At 35.3% G+C, this 22,707-nt stretch overlaps 1 protein-coding gene across 4 annotated transcripts; it reads right to left on the bottom strand.

Annotated features, from left to right (window-relative positions):
- Window positions 1–1,814: 1,814 nt before the first annotated feature.
- Window positions 1,815–18,274, bottom strand: LOC18429769 (uncharacterized). Of its 4 annotated transcripts, none has more exons than XM_020664624.2 (8): window positions 18,103–18,274; window positions 17,796–17,932; window positions 16,385–16,527; window positions 12,407–12,456; window positions 11,817–12,313; window positions 7,510–7,587; window positions 6,780–6,842; window positions 1,815–2,027 (listed from the first exon to the last, which is right to left on the bottom strand). In XM_020664624.2, exons 2-8 carry the CDS (start codon window positions 17,838–17,840, stop codon window positions 1,962–1,964), a joined length of 942 nt encoding a protein of 313 aa, XP_020520283.2. In that variant the 5' UTR covers window positions 17,841–17,932; window positions 18,103–18,274; the 3' UTR covers window positions 1,815–1,961. The 4 variants fall into 4 exon arrangements, with proteins under 4 accessions (XP_020520283.2, XP_020520284.2, XP_011621766.2 ...); XM_020664625.2 differs by having other exon boundaries at window positions 17,796–17,917; XM_011623464.3 differs by lacking the exon at window positions 1,815–2,027 and adding an exon at window positions 2,057–2,251.
- Window positions 18,275–22,707: the final 4,433 nt, after the last annotated feature.

Raw genomic sequence — 22,707 nt, 5'->3', positions numbered from 1 at the left:
ATACTTATCTCCATTAAGGGACATAAATAAATAGGTGCTCCTCGTACCACATAAAGAAATCTATGTATTATCACTGCACGCAAAGGAAATGTGTGTAATGGATTTATTATTTTTTATATAAGGCAATAACAACCATCATTAACCATTAGATTTGAAATCGAGTGATTAAAGAAGTGATATTATTTAAGACAAAATCCAAAATAAAATATATAATATTGTGACACACTTTCATCTATAAGATTTCACATCCAATAGCTATAAATGATTGTGATCTCTTTATACTAAAACTAAATGACATAATTTCTGTGCAACCAACCCGCATATTGTAGAAATACAAGCTTGGCAATAAATATATATTTTTAATATAATTTGAAAATATATAATCTTTAACATGGAGTACATAAAAATGAAATAAAAATGAAAACTAAAAATAATAATTATATTAAGAAAATATTTGAACAGTTAGTTACAATTGTTTTTAGATGGATCATCTTTAAGACGGATGCTTTATACCTCTCGACCACATATTGTTAAACTGCAGTCCAACCCGCATGAAACAATTTTCCAAAACTAAATGGTCTCACATTATACAGCCCCATAAGCAAAACCCTGCCATTGGCAATGATTGTCCAATAAACATGATTTGATTCAGGGAAATCTGTGGCATGTCACTAGCACCAAGCCAACTTTTAGAAAGCTGTACACTAAACCTACTAAACGGAGCCTTAAACTCCCTTAACATCATGACTTTATTTTGTACAAGTTAAAACGACAGTTCACTGAAAAATGTCCATGTCCATTAAGCGGAGAAAAACCAAGTCTTGGAAAATGAGGTAAAAAGTGACCTCTTCGGTCCCAAAAGGATACCCTTCCACTCTAAAAACTAAAAGGTGCCTTAACCTCATCCACAACCAAAAAGATACCCTTCTAATGGGTCCACTCTAAAACTTAAAGGTCCCTTAACATCATCCACATTAAAGCTAGGCAAAATTTCACACATTCATTGTATGAAATACAAAAAAGTAAATAGAATGAGCAAGAGATGTAAGTCTAAAATAAAAGACATACAAGAAAACAAAATTTACGAATAAACAAAAAAACTGGAAGAAATAAAATGATCAATTAACAAAACCATGCTTGTTTCTGCTAAATTTCAGATTATATTAGTGAAAATAAATAAAAACAAAAGAGAAAGCTTTATGTGCTTCCCCCTACGTCATAGAAGTTCTATCCTCTCCTTACTATCCAGCCATCCAATTTTGATCAAGAGAGCTACTCACCGTTTGATCTTAGATCCGACATCTCAAAATATTTTATTTTTATTTTTTTAATACAAATTTTCTGAATATAAAATTTGGTACGTACCATCTTCTCATTGGAGCGCACCTATAAAAAATATTTAAAATAATTTTTTGATAAATAATAATGACCAAAATACCCCGAAAAACTTTCAAAGGTATTTTGATTATTTTATTCTATCAAAAACATTTTTTCTATATTTTTCGTTAATACAAGTTTAATAAAAGAATGGACGTCCAAAATTTGGTGTCAAAATAATTTATAGAAAAAAATTAAAAATAAAATAGTGCAGAAACGTGACATTGTGATTGGGGCAATCTTAACCCTCCATTCAGAATGGAGGGTTGGATAAAAAGAAAGATACAACTTCGAATAGAAGGTTGGATAAAAAGGAGTATAGAACTTCTATGCTGTAGATAAAAGCATAGAAAGCTTTCCCAAAACAAAAATGGCAGAACGTATAAAAGGTGGTAAGAATAGAAGACAGGTAGCCATCTAATCGGTGGCAGAAAAAATAAATCGAAAATTTTGACATACAAGAAATTTGTGTGCATAACTACCATTAAGGACATGCTGACGTCTAGAGTAGCTATGTATCAAGAAATGAAACACCAACGACACATAAAACAGAACGCTTGATATTATGTAGCACCTTGAGTCATTTAATGATTGGTTGGGTCCTTGTTACGCCATATGCAATTTCCTTGAAGATTTTTAAACCACTCTACCTGTAAACTGAATGAAGCAAGATCATGGCTGCGAGAACATATGTGCATTCTTTTCTGTTTCTAAGAACACGTGAAGTGAAATATTCTTTAAACCCAAATCAAATATTAAGATACAGAAAGTAAAATCATAAACAAAAACTTTCTTTCCCAGTATAAACAAGAGTAAATATCTATCGAGGCTTGGAACGCGGCAAGAGCGCAAGAAGGATCTTCTTCCTAGGGCCCTAAAAGCAACGTAAGCATAGTGTAAGTCCCAAATAAGTCATTTTAAGAGTAAAGATAGCAACATTGTATTAGTTTAAGAATTCTTACAAGACCAGAAAACCAATGCTTCAGTACATGTAAGAACAATGCTAACATCTCAGTGATTTAGTAAATCGTTATCACATCGATTTCCAGCAAGCAGAAAGCAGAGGACAAACACAAAGCCTATGAAGAACAATTCAGATATTTTGTAAGAAAGCAACCCCAAATGCATCTAGATTTTCTTTTCCCAATAAGTTGGATTGATTTAGACCTTCAGATAGATTGATTTAGACCTTCAGACCATGTATGTAGCAGTTGTCTTTTAAATTCCTAAAGTATACTAGGCAGTTAGGAAATTTTATTGATTTAGCTGTGAACTGGGTTGGCATTACTTTAACCCAACCAAATGGTAGTCCAGCCCATGTAAGAACACATTATCGACACCCATGGAGAGCTCATGGATTTTTTTATTTTTGGAGAATGTCGACTATATTGACATCCATGGAAAGCTATTGGATTCCTAAAAGTAATGGTTCAAAGCTTTTGGATTCCTAGAAGTAATGGTTCAAAACTTGGGAGTCAATACAAACTTGCCTGATTTTGAGGCAACATATTGTGTGGCTCCGGTCAGCCAAGATGCCAACATGCTGAACTGAAGATCAAATGACTCAAATCATTGGAACAAATCATTCCTTAAGAATACATCAATAATGCCTCTAAATTCTTAAGTACTACTAAAACATTTTATTTTTTCATCCCAACTATTCAAAGGTAGCACTTTCTTTCAAGTTGCCAACGAAGCAGGAAGTGCTAGAGTGAATTGAAGGAACATACTAACAAAGCTCACAATCAGCGTTCAAGAAAGGTTCGTTTGCTTCCCAACTTCCAGCAGTCTATTAGTTTTTGTATAAGAACATATTTCATTTTGCAAACACCGATTAATTTACCGCATTTCAGTAGTAACTTAGAGTGCTCCTCTTAATCGTTCTCCAGTTCGCAAATTCCAAATTTACAGTGTGGTACTAATTGTGGGTAGAAATCATGGTAATTTACAATTTGCTGTCGGACACTGAATAAATTAAATCAATGGGGATTCAGCAATATTCATAAACAATACTATTGCAGTTAGGATTTTTATAGAGAGGCAAACCATGTTAAACATCAACTATGAAAAGGACATCTGAAATATCCCTTGCCACATAATTCCAAACCCTATTTCAAAATTTCAACCGCAGGAGGCTTACCATAAGTTCTCTTGAGTTAGGGATACAAATAGATTTTCAGTTCATGTAGTTTGACAAGACTAAACACGAAATGACCTCAAATATACCAATAGGTCAGCCATAAATGATTGGCAGGTGCAATCATTGCAAAAGAAATGCACCCCAAGATCTTTAGAGAGTCTCCTTTAGGTTAGATTAGATGCCCATCACATAAAGAAATATCATGATAAGGCTAGTTTTCAAGCAAATCCAAGCTCAGGAATTGGAGAATCCCAATAAAATAAGGACAGTTGCCACTTTCTAACCTTGTATTATCCTCCAATAGATATCCAAGTCCGACTAGAAAATCAGAATCATACTTCCCCTAAGAAAATTTAGAGAAGAAGCTTATAACTTGGAAAATCCCAACAAAGTTAGAGAAGAAGGTTATAAAGTTTTCAAGCTTCTATCAATGGAAATCAAAAGGTTACAAACTTTTCAAGCATGACTTGGATAATCCTGGCAAACTCAGGACACAGGCAATGACATTGCCACTTTCTAAAATGGTGTTTATCCTTAGATATCCATGTAAGACCAGTAGATCAGAATCATACATCCCTTAAGAAAAGTTAGAGAAGAAGCTTCCAGGAAAATGCGTGTTCACACGAGCAACTATATCACCAGGCAATCACATAGACTGTTAAGTTTAGGTATGATTTGAAATGAGCAAGGACACCTCAAATGCAATAGAATGCATTAAATCAATTTATCAGAGATTGATTGACACGAGTTCCGAGCAAGCTTTGCTTTCAAGGAGGCATGAATACGCAAGCTAAAAAAGAGACTCAACCAGGAAATCTACCTACTTTTTGAAACCAATGCTATGTGCTGTTTTAACTTTTAAGATTAGAACCTTACACAAATAAGAGCTTCGACGCTCAACATACAATGAACAACAAAGTCATGAATGAGTTAGGTTATACAAGCAAGGAGAACATGTAGGATTTTCACTTGAAACTTATGAAAGTAATATCCATTCCCTGCACTTCCAATCAATAGCTTTCACTTTCAAGACCTGCGATTGTATCACCTAGGCTGCATGTAGCTCTGACTCAAATGAAGATATAAATGATGGAGTATGCTATATGCTATGAGACATCATATGAGAGCAAATACAAAGCAATCCTATCCAGTGTTCAAAAAGGTGGAGGCAGGAGAGAGTACTATAAAAATTTCTTTTGGTAACTTTTAAATTTATTTTTTAAAATTTAGTAACTGCTTTGGAAGTGATGAGCCTGCATTGTGTTTGCATCGAGGCACATAGCACATTAGACTCCCTGGCACATCAAGTCATATCTCGCATTTGATAACCCTGACAATGAGTTTAAGGATTGTTAACATCGTTTACGGTGTCTTGAACTTGTGACCCTGCGTTCATTTCCCCAGGAATGTAAATAAATTGTCCTGGGTGACAAGAGAGTCAGTAGGTTCTTTATCAAGTTATGCTCATTCTCCTGTTGTTTAAAGATGGCTTGTCTAGGGTTACAATAGTTCGGTAGGTTCTTTATCAAATCCTTTTCCAAACTCTTCAGGGCAGTAGCAAGAAAGTAGCAAGACTGAATGCCCAGATTTTCTCTATCATGGGTTTCCTCGGGTCCAACAAGAGTGTAAGTCTTCAAATGGCTAATTTCACTTAACAAGATGCCAATCAGAGACCAGTAAACACCTAGGGCTCCAACTCCCAACATTTACTTGTTCATTGCTGAGGCAGATCACTTTTTTCTGCATCTTTCATTCTCTTGGGGCACGTTTGGTACGGGTGAAAATACTTCTGTGAAAGTATTTTCACACGAAAGAACTCTCCCATGTGATTAGGTATGGGAGTTTTTTCACACCAATTTGTTCCAGTGCATTTTTTTCAGCCCAATTAGCAGCCAATTGGTGTGAAAAAACTCCCACACCTATTCATGTGGGGGAGTTCTTTCATTTGAAAATACTTTCACGGAAGTATTTTCACACGTACCAAACATGCCCTTTGCTTCATCTACATCATCAACTTGTTCAAGAATCATTGGACCTGACAAAAGCAACAACCTCCTTTACGTGCTGCTGATACCATGTCTGTTCAACACCAGATGAAGCCATGTTCTAATGGGGATGTGCCCTCTAAATGTATTTAAGTGGCTCTTGATCCCCTCCCCACACGGGTACCTGACATTGTAGCTTTGAAGGCAGCTCTTTTGGGAGTCCACGACCTGTGACTCTTGGGGTCTCAGGAATACCTTGAGGAGCAGCACAGAAACCATTTGGGACTCCATTTCATGTGCCCCACAAGGGTGTGTAAGACACCTTAGGCAGGATCTCAAAAAATCATGTTCAGTTCTTATCGACAGTCCACCAATGGCAGAAGATGACAATCTGACATATCAAGTAGGCCGTAGGCCAGAGGCTAACCATAGAAGCCAGCAGATATACTGAAGGAGATTAAGCATCTTAGGGACAGGGAGATGTCTTTGACACATGCTCCATGTCATGCGAAGAGATTCCCCAGCCATAGAGTATTTGCCTCTCGTTGGCCCCACATTTTTCAGCACTAGCTCTCTAATCTCTTCATTCCAAAATCTTTATCTCACTCCTCCCTTCTCCCTCTTCTTTAATGTATCACCTCACCATATTTACCCTCTTTTGGCAATTAGCATATTTACTTACAAAGAAAATTACCTTTTTGCACACATGCCTATATTTATTTGCATATTTGCATCAAGAGCAATTCGATCTATACTTTCTCTCCAATGATTGACATATTTTGTAAACAACATATTTAAAATAAGAAATGGCCATGACATCAAATTATTAAGTCTATACAAATCAGTGCTTGACTGGCGTAAAACTTGATTTCATCCATATCAAAAATTTATATTTTTCACTTCATATATAGCATAAATGTGTTCCAAGGTTCCCAAGTATTTTAGCAAAAGCAGAACTCATGTTTACTTAGAATTTGAAATCTGTATGTTGTAATCTCTAAGCATGCATCAAAGTAGGAAACAATAAAGAATAAATATTTGAGTTGTTCTTTACAAAGAAAGACTATTTGCAAATTTAAGAGTGCAGTTCATGTGAAATCGACAATGATAGTTCTGGTCATGTGAAATAACTGTAAACCTGTGTAGTTTTTGTTTATCAACTATATATGAGACATTTATTGTCTGGTAATGAACGATAAACTGTGTAGTCTTATAAGCAAGCAGATGTGGGGTAGATAATCATTTGAAGTAACAGAAATCCTAGGAGCCAATAATACCATTGGTATCCCCAACTCTTTGAGGTCAGTGTCTCCCATCTGCTTCAAAGCAGTCATGTCCACCTGAAGAAGTCAACAAATGGAAATAATCATGTATCACATGTAGATCCCAAGAAGTAGGTCCCATCCAGATGAGCCAATAAGTTGCCTGCACAAATTCGGCTTATAGGGAGTGCAAGCAAAACATCTTTTCCAAGAAAATGACATCATTGCCGATATGTGCCTTTTGAAATTGATTGGTTATATTAAAAAGAACATCATGAAAGCACTGAAAACAAAGCCAAGTGACCCTGCCTACAGGAAATGCCAGACATGCAGATTGAGGACAGTTATCAACACATTAAAAAAGTATAATTATTTAGCATGCATAAATTGACTCCCTAATCATCTATCACAAGTGCAGCACATCAAAAAAGAGAGAAATGACGTACAAGAATCCAGACTTCAGTCCCTACAGAAATGTGCATCCTCCCAGAAAGCAAAGTATTGGAAGAAGCTAAAATGCACTAGCATCTCTGATTTAAAACTATGAACAGCTTTATTCATAGAACCATGATCAGAAAATTTTAGAAGTAACAAACTGATTCAAATGATATAAACCACTTTATTCATGTAACCATGCTCAGAAAATTTCGGAAACAACAAACTCATTAATTTAAAGTTCCTAGCTTCTCGAGGTAAATCTAAAGAGACACGCTCTCACAAACCCAGGCACGTGTATGTAAATTACCTCTTCTGCCTGAAAAAGGATGGCATATTTGCCCAGACCTAGCGCATGCAACAAGCTTGCAACAGTGTATTCCTCAGCCTGCATTAAGGAGACAACGGTTAAGATGGAGGACTGGCTATAATGAGCATTCATGAAGAAAAATTATATACTTAGAAAAGGGAATGACATATATACCAAGAATATTTCATGAAGAATATCGGACACTGAAAGGTAATCTCCCTTTCTATTTGTTATTTTAAGTTTTTCAAAACCATCACTATTATCTAGCTAAGGGGTCATGTAATGCACATTAATGCCTCAGAGATCACAGATACATATTAAAGAGATACATTTCATAAGAAGACAGCTATCCGTGGCTGATTCTGATATACAGATGGCATGAAGTCAATGATCACAACCTCTGGACTTTAAATTCATAAAAGAGAGAGAAAGAAAGAAAGACTCAATTATAATTGTGACATATTCACCCATTTTACTGGTAATCAAGCTTCTTAAGAAAGGATCCTTCCCAGGTTGACATGTGAGACACTTCACTTCTTGCGTCAGATTAAATCCCAGTTCTGGGGTATCTTTCTGGAATCTGGAATTGATTATAGGAAATAGATTTCCCAATTGAGCACATTGTTCAAATCCTGATGACAAATTTTGGGGATCCAATAGCTGTTAAAATGGGGCCAATATTGATTTCTCCAATGACCATGGTAACCTTGGGCCATTTCATACAATATGGAAAAGGTTGTAGTGGTTGTCTATTTCTTTAAAGCATCAAATACCACTGATTCTTGAATCATACAACTGATCACAACTCAAGTTTTACCCAAAACCTTTTCATGTGATGCTACTTTCATCGCAATGACACTTAAATTTCTCTTCAAATCCATAGTAGTTAATCATATGGCAGGCCATATTCATAGATGTTGGGTGTCTGAGCGGAACTCATCTGGTTCCTATATTTTGTAAAACATGAAATTACATAGGAACCAGGTATCATGTCCAAAAGGTGTTTGTCAAAGAGAAACATTATCTGCGACATTTCTACAGTAAGGATAAGAATCCCATACATCACTAAATGCAAGGAAAATATAATGAATAATTGGCAAATTGTTGAACTAACTTCAACTTTTCATAGTTGCCACCATGGCCTTAGTTTTATCACCTATCAGTTGAAAATAGATGCTTGCCAGATTAACAAATTAAAGAGGACTCTAGTCTCCGAATCTTTTAGTGATTATGGGTTTTCCATATTTTTGTCATCACTAATATGCAGGCAGGAATCAGCCAACCCCAGTTTGATAGACACCACCACCAAAACAAAAAACAAAAGCAAAACAAAGAAAATCCAGGCCGACACCCATATGTGATGGATAAGTTCTGTTCTTGAATAAGTATATAGCATTCTATTCCAGTCAACATGTGCAAGAGGAACAGTTAACAGCATCAAAAAAAAAACATGTGAAAGAGGAACCACTCTCGATCTAGCCACACCTGACTAGCACAGATCAGCCACAGAGATTTTATTGGGACAAATAACTATTTGATTTCGATGTCTTCGTAGTTGATTCCAATAACCGCAAAACATCATTGTGGAAAAATCTGTCAGGATATAACAACACTTTCTTTTATAAGCAAACAATGAATATACAGTTTATTACCAAAAATACCAAATGCAGCTTGATGTGGCCAATTTTTCCTTTAAATATCTCTAGCTTAATCACACTCGAAGCACAAGGATTACACAATAGATGTTAGTCAGCTCAAGAGTTCCAATGCATGAAGGTGGGAGCTTATAGACCCCAGAACAACAACAAACTAGCCTACTGAAGTACCTCAAAAATCCAGGCTGTGAAAACAGCCATGAGCATATCCTTGCTTCACGATTCTTAAGTGGCCTGTACGCACTCATTAATTACAAGTTAAGTGGCAGGACCCAGAGGAATTGAAGTCTTATATCATTCCCGAACAATCGTTCCCAACTTGGCAAAAAAAAACTAATCATCCTAGCATCTAGATTTTTTGTGCAATGTGCATACAGTTTTGTAGACATAGTTACTACGAAGTTCCTCAGTTCCATTCAAAAACAGAGAATAAATAACAAGGTTGCTTCTCCTTCTAAAAAGAACCAACACACTCTCTGCATCTGGTTGCGTGCATGCATGCACACACACCCAGCCCTCTAGCACTCCACATGCACATGTACACAAATACATATAAAACCCATAGGCAACAAAACACATAAAACACAAATAACATATCACACAATGCAGGAAAGTCATTTTAGGATCAATCACCCAAATCCACCATTTTTGTTTTTTAGGAAACGCACCCAAATCCACTGTTTGCTTAGGTTTTTAGAAGGAAGGTCAACAGATAAGTACATTTGAGGTTTGCAATATGGATTTGGGGCAGGTTATTATCCAATTAATGAGATAAACCATAATCATCGATAGACTACAGCAACAGTTTGATTCATAAGTGAGCATTGGCTCAAGAGTATATCTCATTGTAGTCCCAAATCCACAGTTTCCCACTAATAAACTTGACAGATCTTTATTTTAAAAAGTTCCAAGATTGATTGAATTCTGTTTGCCCTCATTGTTATATAATAGCTTGGAACACTAATTATCTCAACTCAAGCAAGTAAAGTCCAATGAGCACTAAAAGTACACGAACTTCAAAAAAAAAAAAAAATATATATATATATATATATATATATTTATATATATATAAAAAAAAAAAATGTGCCATCTTGCCATCCTCCAATAATTGAACTGAAATCCCTATTTCAAGACTGGCGCCTTTGGACATACATCGATGTTGTGAAACAGCCAATAGAAAAAAAGCTATATAAGAAACCTATCAAGCCATGCACATCTAACAGAACCTAAATGAATAAATGCTGAAAACTAATCAGCAATTCACCATGGAGCATGCATAGAATGCTCCCGCAGAAGCAGAAGCAGAAGCATACTTTACACTACTCCCTAGGTTTCTATATTAAATTTTGGGATCCACCTAAGAATCTCCAAATGATTATTTGCAAAAATAAAATAAAATAAGAAAATCAGATTTTTTTTATTTCTTAAACACTTTGATCCGACAGTCCAAAAACTGGACAGTCTATATTCAATTTAATGATGCTAGTTTCCTTTCAGGCACTTAAGGAATGAGCTTTATTTTTAAGGAAAAGTTTATATAAGGTGGACAACTTAAATTGTAGAATTAAGGTACACCTCAAAAATCTATCGGAAAAGGCTATTTTGAGATTGGAAAACCAACTAATTGATCATCTCAACATCGAGATATATATAAAAAAAAAAAAAAAAGATTTTAGGTCCCAAAAATAGTACATCTTGCAACACATTATCTGGACCGTCCATTGTAAACATTTTCATGCATTTTGTGGATCTACTTGATTTGAACCATTTTTTCAGTTTAAGATTTTATAATTAGAGATGAAAATAGATTCTCGGACCAACCTAAAAATTCTGACACCAAAATTGCATCTTATGACAAAGTTTGGACCATGGAGGTGCGCCTTTTATCTTTTTTGAAACTATTTGACTTGTATAAATAAATTATAGTTACATTGCCACTGAAGTGGTAAAAATTGGCAACCCACAAGATGGGTGCTCAGAATACAAGAGAGGTAGAGAGGAAGAAATAAAATACATTTTCACCAAAACTTAAAACCTAAAATTGTCAACAAAATATGGAAGGCTCCAATCTTGAATATCCGCAAAGGATGTCCACCTAGTTGGATTGTAAACAGTTGCCAAAAGATGAGTGTGGGCGGCTCCTTTGACCCATGTTGCCAGAGGCCCATAGGAAGTCCCTGTTATCGGGGCGGACATTACCAAGTTGGATTGTTTAAGGTTGCAACCTTATGCAAACCTCACCCGAGGCCAGTAGGAGATCCCTGCTATCGGGACGGACATTACCAAGTTGGATTGTTTAAGGTTGCAACCTTATGAAAACCTCACCCTTATTTTATTTTATTTTTTTATTTTTTATTCTTTTTGAAGTCAGTCGCCAGGTTGAAGAGGTTACATTCCCAAACTTTAGAGTCCTAAAAATACTCCAAGATTGGGTTGGGATTGAATGTAGGAAAGGCTCCCACAGGAGCATGAATCTTTTGACATCAGCATATAGTGAGTTTGTAGTATTGAAAGAATTATCAAGTAGACCAATGCTAAACTATAATTTAAGACCATCACACAAAAGAAGTACCAGTCAGTGCAAAAGAACTACCAGCCTAGCAGTTAACAAACATTGTTGCTAAAACGAGAACAAGAAAGAGCTGGAAGTACCGGATAAGCTGGCTTCTGCGTAATTCCATTAGCAGTAGGAGCAAGGCGAGCAACTGATTTAGCAGATTCAAGAGGCACAGAATCTTTTGTCAGGAACGAGCTGGGTCTTGAAGTATCGATAGATCTAGATGATTGAACAGAATGCAATGCATGCATATTTCTTGGAGGGGAGAGGGCTCTGGAAGCTCCACCTAATGGTCTCTCAGGTGATCTGCGCTTTAACCCATCAAGAGTCCATGATGAGTAAGATCTTCTCAAAGAGTCCAACTGGAGCAAGTCATCAGCACTTCTTGTAGGAGGAATTCGCCTTGCAGTTCGTGTATTCCTCGTTCCAGGCATGCGGTGGGGTGTATCTATAACTGATGAAGATGGAGCAAACCGTGAGAGTTTTTCACGGAGATCTCCATTCTGATTTTCAGAGTCACTATAATACTTCCTTCGAGATGAATTTTTGCGCAACAATTTAAACCGCAAGTCATCTTGAGCAATCCGATCATCTTTTTAGTCATAAAGGGCATCAATCTTAGCATAAGAGAAATTAGCCGTTAGACTACAAAAAAATATTTCTAATAGTCATTTGTTGTGGATACGGGAAATATATGGCCCATCATCACTCCGCCGATCGTTTGCTTGCCGACGTCTGCATAACAAGATGAAAAATGCATAAAATTAACATTCAAGAAATAAAAAACTATAAACGGATTATTTTTTTAGGTAATATCTTTTTATTTGTTAAGAACATTTAAACATTCTCAGAGCACAATGGTTTAAGAGCTGCCTTTTATTAGAAATGGCAGCTCAAAGTTAGAAACTCGTAAGTTTTAACATGTTTGACTTCTGTTTAACAAAGGTGAAAAATTTTTTAGATGATTGAAGACCTTTGGACCATGCCAAAGGAAATAAGGAAAGGCCTTAATTCAACTTCAGGATTATTATTTATTACTGAAAGATTTTCAAAGAAACTAGCAAGTGTCCAAAGAGACTTCTACTAGTTAGAGAAGCATAAAAGGTAGCATTGATAGTTCTATTAAAAATAATAAAAATAGTAACAATAACAACAGCAACGATAACAATAACAACAATAATAATAAAATTAATAATAATAATAATAGTAATAATAATAATAATACAACAACAATAATAAAGACAATGATAGTGGTAATGATAAATGATAATGATAACAACAACAACGACGACGACAATAATAATAAGGAAATTTATCAAATTACCCATGGGAGATGAACAATTTAACACCTTACCGTATCTTTTGATTCAATTTCAAAATACCCATAGAAACAAATGTCCTTGAGTTGGAATAGCTGCAAATGCATATAATATTAAATGGTGCATCTCTTATGGGTATTTTGATAAATTTCCCTAATAATAAGAATAAAAATAATAATAATAGTAATAGTCACAACTAACAACAACAACAACAACAAAAATAACTGGGATAGTACTGACAGTCAATACTTAAAACTATTAATAAATAGAATAAATTTAACCATATAGCATCTTATCTTTCTATAGGATGGTTATAAGACCAGCCATGCTCTATGGGACGAAATGTTGGGCGGTCAAAAAACAACATATCCATAGAATGAGTATAGCTAAGTTGAGGATGTTGAGATGGATAAGTGGCAAGACAAGGAAAGATATAATTCTAAATTTCAAAAGAACTTAAGTGAAACTCCAATAAGCAATAAAGTTAGGAAAAGTAGACTTAGGTGGTCTTGTCATGTGCAGCGTCAACCTCGAATAGCACCGGTTCGGAGGAGTTATTTGGTTCAAGTGGAAAGCTCTAAAAGGACAAAAGGAAGGCCCCCAAAAAACATGGATCGTAGTAGTGAAAAGATATGGTGACTTATGGTCTGATTCAGGGTATGGCACTTGATTGGGTGGAATGGTTAAACAAGATTCTATAGCCAACCCCAGATAGTTGGGATAATGATGGGATGACATAATGATGATGATGATGACAATGATGATGATGATGATGATGACAATGATGATGATGACGATGATGAGGAAAGCATCTTCTACCCCCAACCCTACCGCAGGCCAATTCTTTTGGACGGCCTTTGTCCTAACCACTATTTGGGTCATATAGAATGAAAGAAACCAGAAGGTCTTCGAAGGCAATGAGAGAAGTGTGTCCCACATGGGAGACCACCCACATTATGGAAATCACAATTGATACCCACATTAAGGAAATCACAATTGATACCCACATTAAGGAAATCACAAAAAAATTTGCCAAAAAATTTAAGGGACTGCATTCCTTTACAAGAGCCGACTTCAATTCAACTCGCTCGATACTCTCTTGTACAAACCCAGGCGTATCCCAAGAGCCAGCCAGTGGCAACCACCAGACTGGAATAATCAAACTTAATTTGGATGGCTGCTCACTAGGTGACCCTGGCCGTGGCCCTAGTGGTTTTGGGGGAATCTTCAAAGACTTCATTAATAATATGAACCTATCCTTCTGAGGATTCATTGGCAATGTCAACACAACAATGGCCGAATCGATTGCCCCTCTCAAAAGCCACAAGAAATTCAACCCACTGTGGCGATCTAAACTCGTACTGGCACGTGTTTCAAGGAATATTATATCTTGGGCCTCCCAGTTTGATCCCTACTCATGGCACCTTGCTCACATTTATGATCGCCCTCATAGTCTCCTTCCAGAACATTTGGGGCAAAGCCAACTGGAAAGCTGATCTGCTCACAAGAAGGGGAGCCACACAGAGGATCTCAGCCAGCACATAGCAATCAAATGCAACCACAACCTTTTCTTCTCTATATTCTCTGACCGGTTCCCCTCTGCCTTTTTGTTGTAGGGGAACCTTCTAACCCACATTTTGTTTATTCTCTTTCCTTCTTCTCTTTCCCCACTTATGTACAGCACCCGAGATGTGGGCAGCCCTTTCATACCACTCCTCGTGGGGAATGTGTATACAATTTTAATGACATTAATATTTATGTTACCTTTTCAAAAGAAATATTCAAGCATATAGCAAAAATGAAAAATCACATTTCCTATCAGTCATAAATTTGTAACATGAGAATGGAAGGCACACTGCTTATTGAGCTCAGATATTCGCATGCCTTTGATTAGATAAGCCAACACATGTGCATATATCAGTATTACTGCAATTGAAAAAGAACGAAGGCACTTTTTCAACATGAAATTGTAGGTGACAAAATCAATAAACAGCGCTGTTCTGTATACTTGAATCGCTTAGAACATACTAGGAAATGACACTTTAAGCAACAAAGCTGTTGAACCTAGCAGACCAACTATGAGAAATAACAACTAAATTCAATGGTGGGATTTCACTTACCAAACAAAGCCCCCAGAGAAGTTCACGGGAATAGACTATTTCCCGTAAACTGTATTCAAACACCAAAGCCTATATAGCTTTGCCGATGCTCCGAATTACGACCGAAAGAATAATGGCCATTTTAAATACTCACATAACATATTACATAAAATTATTGGGTCAATAAAAAGATTCAATTGTACCAAAATGTGTTGCAGTTAACTCAAATATTTTTGGTTTAACGCATAAAAAAAAAAGCAATTAAAGTCTTTCTTTCTTGGCCATTGATTGATGAGAGCAATAACTTCCTAGAGAGAAAAGAGGACCAAAAACCTTCAGAATCCCACTTAAATAAACAATTTAGACCTTCATTAGGAATTGAGCTCAAATCCAGATATGATAGTAAGAGGACTAAAACATGAAAGGAAATAAAAACCAGCAACCCATGCAACAGACTCCCAAAATTGCACAACAGGAATATGCTGTGCAGATAACTAACATTCGGATATAGATCACAATCCCATCAACCCGCCTGACTGCCTCTCACTACAAGTGAAATTGTAGTATTCTTTTGTCAAGATGATTGATGCTGACCAATAGTTTCACTCTGATATTCCACAGTTTCCACATCGAAAGGGATACCATACTAGAGAAAACATCTGAGGAGCAACAAGCAAGAAAGGCTCTTATCATTAACAGGTTACTTCTCCTCCACATTTATTGCCAAAAAACCCTTGAATTTTAGTAGTACTATAAAGGTCACTGTTTTGTACAATCCACCTACAAACAAACATAAACATTTGTTTCCCACATCATTACATAGGTCCCACATGCACATACAAAATGGGTATTTTTATCATGTTTTCTTCTCAACATCGTCTCAATATTAGGTTCTTCTTTTCCATCAACAAAAGTATCGCAATTCAGGTGCAATAACACTGCTTTAAGAAACTCTAAGGTCTGGAACCGTTGTCAGATTGAGGTTCTATCCCAAAAAGCAACATCGAAGACTCAAAACCAATATTTCAAAAAGAAAAATTACGGAATAAGAAAGGCAAGAACTAACTCAAAAGTCCTTGAAAATAACAGGAAATATAAAGACATATATCATGGTTTCCAACTAGTACAACCAAAAGAGGAAAAGGTGCCTAATTTAATAAAAACACTAACAAACATATGGAAAGATTTTATCTTTTATTCCTTTAATAGTTAAAAGAAAAGCTCGTGTCTAAGAATAAAAGCAACCTTTTGATACTGGTCCAGCTGCCATAAAATTGAGGATTCTCTGCATTGCTCCCCAACCTCTCTCTCATGGGCCGTTTGCTACCCACTGAAGGAGTGCGATCAAGATGCATCCCATCTGATAAAGGCGCTGCTCTCTTCACAACCTGCAAAGGTCATAATGAAAAAAGAGAATGTGCGACCAAATCCACTAAGAGAATATCCCACTACTGATGCTAAATAAGTATGAACCTGCGAAACCCTTTGAAATTGTTTAAACTCTATGTGCAATGCAGCAACCAGTTCCCCAATTGCACCAAATACTTATTTAATACAAGGAAATAACTTTTTTGAGATTGTTAACTTTGTATTAAAAAATAAATCAATGTGATAGATGATGATCAAATCAAATTATAAAAGAATTTGAGCCAAATTTTTCCTAACCACATGGCAATAAATTATGGAAAGGATGTGAATTCCCATAAGGATTGACAGACAGTTATGAACGCTAAAAGCTCCAAGGAAATAATTCGGAATACAAATCTCAGGTTCAACAGTACAATCCAATGTTCCATAACAAGGAGCACAACAACGGGTTACCTCGACTCATTTTTCAATTTAATATGTACAAACAATAAAGAAGAACACGACCAGTGCCATTGTCATACTTAAAACCTTATAGCTCGAATCAGTCAAAGAATCTTCACCATCGGAAAGAAAGGAAACTCAAAGTTAATAGTGTACTTTCCTCTCTTACCAAAACACTGGAAATGCTTTTAGCTCGAAATAGCATTTAACTTCGGCAGAGCAAGTATACAAATCCCAATGCTTTTACAGTCTTCAGCTTCCCCAAAAACAAGGAATACAAGCAAAGGGCTCCCAATTAGCACTAGGGAAGCTAAGTACATCCTGTGCCCTCAGGACAACCACAATTTTCATATACATGAGACACCACCCGGGGGGGGGAGGTGGGGTGAGCGATGTTTTTTGTCTGGGACCAGCGTAATGCTTTCCTTGAAACAAATTCATTTGCTTAATGGTAATAAAAAATATACAGGAGACTCTTATGGAAAGAAAACTAAATCCTAACATATAAACTATCACCGGATTTGAGCCCATAAAAATGCTGGTTCATTACAACAAAAACACTACTAGGGTATGAAAAGAAACAATCAAAATCAGCAGATTCAGAGGCATGAAATTCATGAATTTAGTCAAAAGACTGGGCTAAGTGCGAGAGTATATGCTTGCAGAATCATACAAGAAGTAAATCCAAAAAGGGACAAACCAGTCATCAGATACAGGTTATCATACTGTTCCATTTGATTCTTTTTTGAGAGAGCAGCCTACTTTACCATTCCATTTTCCACTAAATCATTTGAGCAACATACACCAGAATTGGAGAAAACTAACAATGAATGAATAGAGAGAGTACCTGGCCACTGCGCCCCAGAGTGATCGTGACACGAGGGTTTGACATTTCGTTATATCCCACCAATTTCTCTGCAACCCAATTCTTCTTCCACCTCCTAAAACCCCTAAAACTACTTTCTGCCACTTAATCAAGAAACCCTAAAGATATGAGAAAAATAATAATGATCATCAACCAGAGACCAATACGTAATATGTTAGCTGTAGAATGCTAAGAAACAATATAGGGAAAGAAAACCCAAGGGAAACCATTTAGAGGATTAAGGGGCTCGATCCTGGAGGTGTACTGAGAGAAAGAGAGAAAATCCTACCCCATGAGAGAATAAAGAAAGCCGGCCCGTAAATGTCCTTCAAAAATGGCAGGCCTCCTTCACATATCTGCTCTGATCAGCTCTTCCGCACCCTTCCTGCTACACAAAAACAACTGCGACAACGATACGAGAGAGAGGAGAGTGGAGCTGCTTTTTTTTCCGATTCGTCAAGCAGGGCTTCATAGAGATTTTGCAAAGGTAATATCGACGTTTAACGAATCAGCTAATCGAAGTTTAGTAACTTCCTTTCTTTTTTAGCTTGCCCTTTCACTTACCCACAAAAAAAAAAAAGGGTGCGGTTTGTATAGAGCCGAGGCCCCCACACAATCAAATTAGAGCCACCTTCAAATAGTGTTGAGAAATGTGATTGGGAAATATTTGCGAGCGCTTTAAATATATTTTCATCTTTAATTATAAATTATAAAGTTTAAAAAATAGTATAGATCGAGCAGATATGAAAACTTGAAAATCTTAAAAAATGACTGTCCAAAAAATACATTACAAAATGCACTATTTCTAAAACTTGAAATCCATTTTTTTCTCATGTCCATGCATCTTGATGTCAAGATAAACAATTTGAAAATATTTAAGCATCAAAACAACCTCTTCTAGTGAAATTTATGAGGTAGACTCTTAATTGATTGTTTAGAGCCTAGGCTCTAAATAAACTTTTTCTAAAATGGTTTCCTAACTTCTTACCCTTTACCTTTCCTGCCTGTTTGTTTCGCAAAAGATGTTCTTTCTAATTTGATAAAAGTTCCCACGTGCAATAATTTTTAATAAAAATATATCTTCCAATAAAGTTTCTATTTTTTAATAAAAATACATGAAAGTTTCAGTTTTTAAGGGGTTGGAACTTAATCTTTCATAACGTTTTATCACTATTCACAATATAATACATTATATAATATTTTATTCAAATATTAAATAATATATTTGATATATAAATTATATATTCTATATGATATATATTCACCATATTGTATATAATATCTAAATATCTTATACTATATTACATTATATTATATTATTGTTATACTATATTACATTATATTATATCATATTAATAGAACTAAAATGTATTTATATTAGGGAAAATTGCTAAAACCCCCCAAGATATACTTTTTACCCACTTTACACCCCACGCAACTTTTCCTAGCAACTACCCCCCAAAAAATTATGTTTTCTAGCTAATACCCCCTACACAAAAAGTTCACTACTCCTCCCTCGCATAACAAATTATTTTCGTTAGATAGGGTGGTCCGGCATTTTGAACAAGGGGTCCGATGATTTTTTTTGCTGGAATGGGAGGTCCAACGTTTCATGGTGGCGGTTCAGTATTTCATGGTGGTGGTCCAACGATTATTTTTTTGTTGGAATGGGCGGTCCGGCATTTGGAAGTTACGGTCTGGCAGTTTGAAGTTGCGGTCCGGCATATTAAAGGGGCAGTCCGGTGTTTTGATGTAACAGTTCGGAATTTTGTAGGGACAATCCGGCATTTTGAAGTACGCCAGACTGACCAGTCTGGCATTTCCTTATATTAGGATCTGAAAATGATTTGTTATGTGAAGGGAGGGTATTTTTGTCAAGAAAATATGTAACTTTTTGAGTTGGGGGTATTAGTTATAAAAGATGGTTTCTGAGAAAAATAAGTGAAAAAAGTTTAGGGTAGGGGTAGAGTGTTTACAAAGTATATTTTTGGGGGGTTTTAGCAATTTTACCTTTATATTATATATATATTATCGAATATTATATAATATAAATATTATAGTATTTATATAAATTATTATTTATTTATTGATATTATATATTATTAAAATATAATTTATCTATCAAATATATTATTTAATATATAAATAAATATTATATAATAAGGTGTGGTTTCTATATGGTTGCAACCTTAAACATATAATTTTTCTGTAAAAAATTCTTAGGATTATCTGAATATAATTTTTATATCTAAATACAAAACATTAAACTAAATCAATAGATCTATAAACATATGAAAATCTTGAAATGGACAGTCTAGATAATGTATTGCAATAAGTACTATTTTTGTGACTCAAAATCATTTTTTTTCATATACATACATCTCGATGTCGAGATGATCAATTAGAGATTATCAACGTTAAAACAACCTTTTTCGATAGATTTTTTAGGTGCATCTTTAATTCTATATTTTAAGGTTGCAACCTTATATAAACTTTTTCCTATATAATATATTATGTTGTAAATAGTTAGTAGTGAATAGTGACAAAAATATTATGAAATATTAAGTTTCAACCCTCCTTAACAACTTAAACTTTCATATTTTAACAAAGAAATGGAAACTTTGTTGGAATATATATTTTATAAAGAAATAAAAGTTATTGTGCGTCAAATGCGGAATTTTTACCAAATTGGAAAATTTTATTTTTGAAATAAATATTTTAGCCAAACAAACACGCCCTTAAAATTTTGCATATTATTTCAATATTATGTCTGCATCCTTATAACTAGAATATCGATATCGAAAATGAGAGAAGACTTGTTTGAATTCTAAACCCTTTCAAGTGGGATAAATGTTGATTTTAATCTAATTGAGATATCAAGACAGAGACCTTTCAAGCTACTAACTTTCATTTGTTTGCAAGCCCCAAAAACTTTTGTTTATAATAAATTGAGCCCTTAACATACATAGTGCTCTCCTTGACCCTCGTAAGGCTTTCAACAATCTCTTTCAAGCCATCTTGAATTTAAGATATGATAGCAATGTCATATATAGAAGAGTTGGCCATTCAAATAGAGAATAAGTTTTCCACATAATTGACTCTTACGGGACTCTACTGTCATATCATCTGCTGAAAGTTATAGTGAAAACTTTATTTTTTAACATTCTATTCTATCAAGAATATTGAAATAATATCAGCTCTATTTAATCCACTGTGAGGAATCGGCACATGAGAACATTTCAAATTTATTTTTGTAATTTCCACTTAGAAACCACAAAATTAGCAGTCAAGTTCATATAACAAACTGTTTGAATGGAACTTCATAAATCAAAAGTTAAACAAATTCGATTCTATTTAAAGTGATAATATATCTACTTTATCATGTTCATCGTGAGTAGTATAAATTGTGGGTTTAAAGTAGCTAGAAAGGCTATAAAAAAATAAGAATTGACAACCATGCTAAAGGGATATTCATGCATCACTATTATTTCTACAAGTGCATATTGATCCTTTCTTAACCAAATTTAAATATTTTGGGATTTGAGATTTATACATGCAATAGATTTTTTTCTACTTTTGGTTTATAATTAGTTAAATACTTTAATAAATGACTAGGTACTCTTCTAACCCCATATGTGTAAAAACCTGCAGTGATTACATTAGCTATGTTTTCCATCAACCCTATTAATCCTAGTAAAATCATTCTAGACACTTAATACTATTTTTTTTTCTAACAAAAGACTGAGTGGGCATGTTTTCTTTTTCTAACAAAAGATTGAGTGGACATGATATTGTTATCAATGCTTCCACTAGCTTGAATATATGACATTTTGACTTAAATACTTGTGTATAAAATATAATTAATAATATTATTAAAAGAATATTTCATTACCAAAATAAAAAGTGTTACATCATAAAAATAGATATTGAAATAAATAAAAACTAAATCTACTAAAAATCACATCTCACAGATACCATCTACTCAAACAAAAGATGCACCTCCTCTAATTCTAAACGCTTAATACTTTTTTTTTCTAACAAAAGCTGTTTGAACACATTTTTCAGCACCTTGGTCCCCGATGCGGAATAAAGAGGAAACAGGTCAAGCCTCAACATACAGTGGAAATTTCGGCAGTCTCAAAATGGATCCATAATTTGTCAAGATCTTCATAAGCTCCTCAAAAGGCCACCCACCAAGTTTCGTCGCAATCCAATATATCTAAGGCAGTGAACACAAATAAACAATTTCGGCAAAATTGGACTCTAGCAACGTGAAATGGATCCCATAATTAAAACTATATTTTCAGTGCATCAAACAGTTGTGAGACTACTGCCATTGGATCCGGTATGGTCAAAAACCTTTATGGGTCAAGTTTCGATTTAATCGGGCACTTAAGGACAAAGTTATAAGTAAAATCTCAAAACGGCGTAAGCTGCACGCTATCCCGTGTGGCCACCGCGCACCAAAAAACCATAAAAGATGGTTGTTTTCATAGTCATGGGTAGTGAATTTTGGGGCCTATATCTCATTCATTCCAAGTCGGATCACGCTCAAATTTTGTGAGCATGTTCGTCTCATCAAGACGAGTGTTTTGATATGTGGTACGCCCCATGACGATGCCTGAGCAGAGAGAAAAGATAGAAAGAAGTTGCTAATCCGTGAAGAAGTTGTAGAAAATTCAGCAGCGATACGACTTGCTCAAGCGGCCAAATCATGGCGCTTACGGATCGGATCGATGCGAAGGCAATTATATCGTGTGCGTAAGGTCCAGAACTGTCATTGGTCCAAACCCCGTACATGATGAACGGTTGGATTTCACACACAAAGGCAACAAATCTGCTGTAAATTATGGCCGTCAAATTTCAAGATTCCGGTCAAAAACTCAAGACGACA

Source organism: Amborella trichopoda, unplaced genomic scaffold (assembly GCF_054954075.1).
Source record: "Amborella trichopoda isolate Santa Cruz 75 unplaced genomic scaffold, AtrichopodaSantaCruz75HAP2 v2.0 scaffold_422, whole genome shotgun sequence".
NCBI lineage: Eukaryota > Viridiplantae > Streptophyta > Magnoliopsida > Amborellales > Amborellaceae > Amborella > Amborella trichopoda.
The sequence above is the reverse complement of the archived record's forward strand: the minus strand, read 5'-3'. Positions and strand labels throughout refer to the sequence as shown.

Bases quoted from the DNA above. Each gene is read 5' to 3' on its own strand.
- LOC18429769 (XM_020664624.2), bottom strand. From the start codon at position 17,840: ATGTCAAACCCTCGTGTCACGATCACTCTGGGGCGCAGTGGCCAG. The intron at 12,457-16,384 runs GTTGCTTTTATT...CTTGTTATGCAG, and splicing joins AGCTGGACCAGTATCAAAAG to ACGTCGGCAAGCAAACGATC. The intron at 7,588-11,816 runs GTACTTCCAGCT...TCCTTAATGCAG, and splicing joins CGCAGAAGCCAGCTTATCCG to GCTGAGGAATACACTGTTGC.